The sequence below is a fragment of the Cyprinodon tularosa genome, unplaced genomic scaffold (assembly GCF_016077235.1).
Source record: "Cyprinodon tularosa strain WSP-4 unplaced genomic scaffold, ASM1607723v1 ctg118, whole genome shotgun sequence".
NCBI lineage: Eukaryota > Metazoa > Chordata > Actinopteri > Cyprinodontiformes > Cyprinodontidae > Cyprinodon > Cyprinodon tularosa.
The window spans coordinates 1,135,362-1,141,051 of NW_024037981.1; the positions used below are offsets into that span (position 1 = coordinate 1,135,362).

The 5,690-nt window shown below is 37.2% G+C and overlaps 1 protein-coding gene across 1 annotated transcript; it reads right to left on the minus strand.

Annotated features, from left to right (window-relative positions):
* Window positions 1–201: 201 nt before the first annotated feature.
* On the minus strand, window positions 202–5,482 carry LOC119771494 (gastrula zinc finger protein XlCGF57.1-like). The gene is made up of 2 exons (XM_038267523.1): window positions 5,229–5,482; window positions 202–2,550 (listed from the first exon to the last, which is right to left on the minus strand). The coding sequence occupies exons 1-2, from the start codon at window positions 5,299–5,301 to the stop codon at window positions 926–928; spliced, it is 1,698 nt and encodes a 565-aa protein (XP_038123451.1). The 5' UTR covers window positions 5,302–5,482; the 3' UTR covers window positions 202–925.
* Between the last annotated feature and the right edge of the window lie 208 nt (window positions 5,483–5,690).

The following is a 5,690-nucleotide window of genomic DNA, read 5'->3' on the forward strand; positions in this document are numbered from 1 at the left end:
TCCACTCAGTGACAGTAATGGCTCTGTATTAGAGAAAATGTGTTTACATACACTAAGAAAATATTTCTGCTATAATTCAGTCTGAAAAATAGATAAAATACAGAGAGCACAAAGAGGCCTGTAAAATAAATTAACCATTATATAACAAAACAAACCCCTAAGTTTCTAAATACAACAATAATCAAAGAAAGGCTGAAAACATCAAGTGTGACAAATACCTTTAATGCACAAATGATTCACAGTCAAAGGCAATTGTACAGTTTTGGTGCGGATTCTTAATCTTACAACAGCCAGATGCATGTCTAGCTCCGCCTAGCTCCACTCACATACATCTGGGACACCGCTCATTGAAAGTGATTTCCCCAACCAAATGTATGGTCTGGCCAATCAAGACGCAGGGCGGGTGTTTCCTGGATGTGACGTAGTGGAGAAGCGATTTCTGTAAGTCGTTCATCTATACTTTTTTGGTTGGCTTCTTTTTTTTAAATAAGTTTGCTGTGCACAATGTTGCCTCTTATCAGCACATTTTCATGGCACAAACGACATTGATCATTTACCGACATTGCGCTGATTCCACTGTTGCTATATCCAAGATGTCGGCTGTTCTGTTTTGTTTTTTCCCTGCGTAGCTCTCACAGCGTCACGGGTTAGCTTCGGTGTGAGTGGTTGAAATAGCACGTCGATAAAGATGACAGACAAGTGGCTTATCCAATCATATGCAAGAAGTTTTGATAAGGCCCAGCCTTCAGTAAAGGCAATTCCTATGGCGGGTTCCCAGATGTATGTGAGTGGAGCTAGGCGGAGCTAGACATGCATCTGGCTGTTGTCAGGTTAGCGGATTCTTGCTTTAATCATTTAAAGCAAGAATTGGAACCCATAATGAATCTTTTGATGTCCCTTTTGGCTGACTATTTGCCGATAGAAATTACAACACAAAAGGTTTCTGTCCCGTGTGGACTCGTGCATGTCTGTTTAATTTGCCTCTATCACTAAATTTCTGTCCACAGAGATCACAACAGAAAGGTTTCTCTCCTGTGTGTATACTCATATGTTTGTTTAGGGTTGCCTTTTGGGTAAATCTTTGACCACAGAGATCACAACGGAAAGGTTTCTGCCCAGTGTGAATTCTTATATGTGTCTTCAGATTTCCCTTGTCATTGAATCTTTGTCCACAGTAATCACAACAAAAAGGTTTCTCTCCAGTGTGGATTCTCATGTGCCTGTTTAGAGTTGATTTTTCATTAAACCTTTGTCCACAGATGTCACAACAGAAAGGTTTCTGTTCTGTGTGACTTCTCATGTGCGTGTTTAAAGTTGTTTTTCGGGTAAATCTTTGACCGCATAAATCACAACAGAAAGGTTTCTGTCCTAAGTGGCTTTTCATGTGTATTTTTAAATTTCCTTTATAACCAAATCTTTGCCCACAGAGATCACAACAGAAAGGCTTCTGTCCTGTGGGTTTCTGCCTTGTGTGGGTTCTCACGTGTTTGCTTAAATTTCCTTTATCGCTAAATCTTTGTCCACACATATCACAACAGAAAGGTTTCTCTCCTGTGTGAATCCTTACATGCGTGTTTAAAGTTGCTTTTTGAGTAAATCTTTGTCCACACAGATCACAACAGAAAGGTTTCTGTCCAGTGTGGATTCTCACATGTGTGTTTAAATTTCCTTTGGTGCTAAATCTTTGTCCACAGAGATCACAACAATAAGGTTTCTCTCCAGTGTGGACTCTCATGTGCCTGTTTAAAGTTGCTTTTCGGTTACATCTTCGTCCACACACATCACAAAAGACAGGTTTCTGTTCTCTGTGGACTTTAATGTGGGCCTTCAAATTGGCTTTATGGCCAAATCTTTTTACACACATATCACAACCGTAAGGTTTATGTCCTGTGTGAATTTGCCTATGAATCTCTAAGTTTTGTTTTCTATCAAATATTTTACCACAGTCATCACAACTAAATTTCAAACCTTCCTGCAATTTCTTTCCAGAGTCCACTTTCTTCTTCTCTGTAAAATTTGTATTATCTTGCAAGCTTGAAGACCCCATTTTCGAATCAATCGTGTCTTTTTGAAGCAAGCAATAGTGAAGAAAATGCTCAGCAAATTCAGAAGAGCTAAAAGGCTTGTTAATACTTCCATCTGACTGAGGAGCTCCATCCATATGGTTTGTTTTAAGTCCAGCATCTGATAAGTGTTGCAGCTCAGAGACAGAGTGCTTGATATTAGTGTTCCCTTCCTCCTCCTCAGTATCTTCCATCTTAAAAGAAGCAGCCATATCTCCTTGACTTTGTATCCCATCTTTTATTTGGTCTGGATAATGTTGTGAGGACAGAGGGGACTGGTTATCGTCGACAGTCTTTACAGGAGTAGCAGTTACTGAAAACGGGATGGCATCAATCACTTCCTTCCCATTGAGCCGCTGTCCCCCCAGACTGACATGGACCTCTTCTTGTTCCTCTTTTATGTCATGGGGGTTGGGGTCATGAAGGTCAGCACAAGGTCTGTGGCCTACAGGAACTCCTTCTTGAACCATCGACATCTGGTGGATATCTGCAGAAAACATTAAATCACATGCATATTGGAGATTATTCTGACTTCAGCCTGGACTGTGTTTTATTTTAAACAAAAAAATAATATTTAATACATTATTTATATTTAATTTTATGATTTCATTACAATTTTTCCTCATCCTTTATCTCATATTGTTTATCTTTATCAACAATCCCTCTCAAGACCCAACTTAAAACTATTTAACATCTTGGATGTGCTGTAAGTTTGAAGGTCAAATGAAAAGTATTTTGAATCTTGTTTCTTTCAAATAATTATTTATTCCTATTGTCCTGCTTGTTGATTCTTCGCAAAAAAATTAAATTGTATATGCTTATGTTTGAAGCCTGAAATGTGGTAAAAGGTTGAAGAGCGTTGATCTGCACGCTAGCTGCAACCAAAGTAACTTGTTGACTCACCGGCCAAGTGGACAGAAAGATAAAATGATTTACCAGCCAAGGATGTTTTTACCAGAAAAAAATATATAAATAATAATTTGCTTTCATATATTTTTAAGGAACGTATTAATTGACTGAGCCATTATGTTAAATGTAAACAAATTTACAGTTAAAAGTAATATAGGTTTATTAAACATAGTTATGATTTAGAATTTAATTAAAAGACTTTTTGTCTTTGTCACATCACTGCTCTTATGGGAAATATTTGTGCTTGACTAGGGTGGAAAATTCATAAGGAACACATTAGATCATTTTTTGGTACATTTTTAAATTTCATAAGTTAATTCAACTGATCAGAAAGCTTAATGCTACGTTCACACACCATGATTTGAGCATCAAAAAAGGGCCTGCTGCTTCATTTTTGATTCAGTTAAGTCATGTACTGATGCATCTGATGCTTCTGATGCTCCTGTGTCAAATGGCAGAGAGTGACTTTGCTATATTTGCTGTGATCAGTGGGTAAAAAGTGGTTTTAATTAGTTTTTATGCAAGCAAGTCCACCTAAAAACATAGTATGTAAAGTCAGTACATCAAGATTATGATCCTGTATTAAAATATTATTTTGCTGTTCAGTGTGCTGTCACTGGGAATCCCAGGCAGCCGCCTCAGGCCAGTTCACCTCTTGGGAGTTTTCCCCTATTGTTCATGGCGGCTTGGAGTAGATGTTAGCATTTTTCTTTTATGTGCCTCAAACTGCAAGCACCGAAATAATAAAAATGAACGTATTTTGCTGGCAGTTTAAATTAATTTAGGCGTTAATAAACTGTTTCAGAGGAGTGATCAAAGTCAATGTCCATCTCCCTGCCATCTCCCAGATCAGCTTCTCTGATTGGCTGGCGGCACGTAGAGCAGCTGATTTTCAATTTTTACACTTCCAGCATCTGCTGCATGTGAAATTTTGAACATTTCAGCAAAGTTTCCAGAAGAACAACAGGGCGTACAATTTGTCTTTTTTTTTTTTTTTTTTTTTTTTTTTTTTTTTTTTTTTTTTTAAGTAAAGACCGTACATCGTACGACCTTATGCATTGCTAGCTAAAAGTATGATGCATGTGTATTCTGGTAAAATGTCTATTTGTATAACTGACATGTTTTGTTTTGGTTACTTCAGTCAGTCTGATTTCAGCACTTATGTTTACCAGTGCAAAGGTTGATGCTGATGATTGACTTTTGAGTGCATTGAATGTGCACTGCCCTATATTTTTAGAAAAGTGATCATCTTGTTTTCTCTTCTCAGCACCATGGGAGTGCTGAAAGAGCCAGCCAGTTCATCCTGAAGCCAATAAAATGTTTGCCGAAAACCTGTGTCCCATTGAAAAAAAAACCATTTAATTATTTTCTGTCTGCTGTTTTCTACTTTCTAACTCCCTGGAGTTATAAGTAAATGAGTAAGCAGTAAAGAAAAACCAAGCTGGGTTTAATTATGCAGGAATGCTACACTTGACCTGTCTGAGTTTTCTTATTTCCAACTGTGGAAGTCTCGACAAAGCTCGACAAAGCACCAGAATGTGTGTGTAAACTAGGGCTGAGAAAATTAACCAGATTAATCCATATTAACCTATTAATGAAATAATCTTCAACTAGTTAGTAATCATTCAATCGTTAACTGGAGTTTAGAGACTGTAAAATATACCTTTTGGTGACAAATCAAACAACCTTTCAGAATTAATTATACCAAATTTGTATAAAAGAAAAATATATATATATAATTTTAGCATTTAAGATAAAAAAAAAAAACTTTTTTTGTATGTCAATTTGCTCTATCCTGAACTCCTCAAGTGGAATCGTTTTAGTTTGTAAAAAGTCTTCTTTAAGGAATCTTTAGCTAACCGATTATTAATCAATTAATCGAAAAAATGATGGACAGATTAATCGAATTGTAAAATAATCCTTAGTTGCAGCCATAGTATAAACCATAATTTTCTCTCGAAATAAAGAAGTTAGTTTGATAAACTACTTTATTATAAAGCAAATGATTTAGCTGGATAATCTGAAACCTATCAATATTTTTTTATACTAAAATCCCTGTCCCTAAACAGCTTGTATCTTTTCCAAACACACATGCCACTCACAACATGGCGGACGTGGGTCGTTTCTATCGAGCATTGAGCCATTAGCTCTTTTATGTCTACGGTAAATATTTGTGTAAAAGAAAGTCGTCGAAAATGTCTCTACAGTGAAATCAACAGGAAACCATACAGATGTAATCGTTGTGCCTGAACTCACCAGCCTCCAGGATGTTGTCGTCCAGCTTGTATTCTTTATACTCTTCTTTCACTGCTTCAGAAATGTCCGCCATTGCTGTGATCCACCACCGCTGGAGCTGCTGCCCCCTGATCTGTGTTCGCAGCTTCGTTTTAACTGTCCTTTAACAGTTATTGCGCTCAGAGCTCAGCTTCATCCAAACTAGAAGGAGAGGTAAAATGGAGGAGCAGCTTTCATCTGGATCGATCTGGGTCTTCTTGTTCTATGATTTTCGAGGCAGCCAGTATAGGCAGGTTGAGGTTCAATACTGCCCCCCTCAGCCTGTAAGAAATACAACTCTAATTAAAACGTTAGTGGGATAAAGAAAACAGTACTATATTTTACAATATAGTCCTTGATTTAAACAAACAAACACACAAATATTGTCTCTCTTTTGGGGAGGCTCCATTTGCCCGTATTTTTCTAAATGTAAAGGAATTGTTC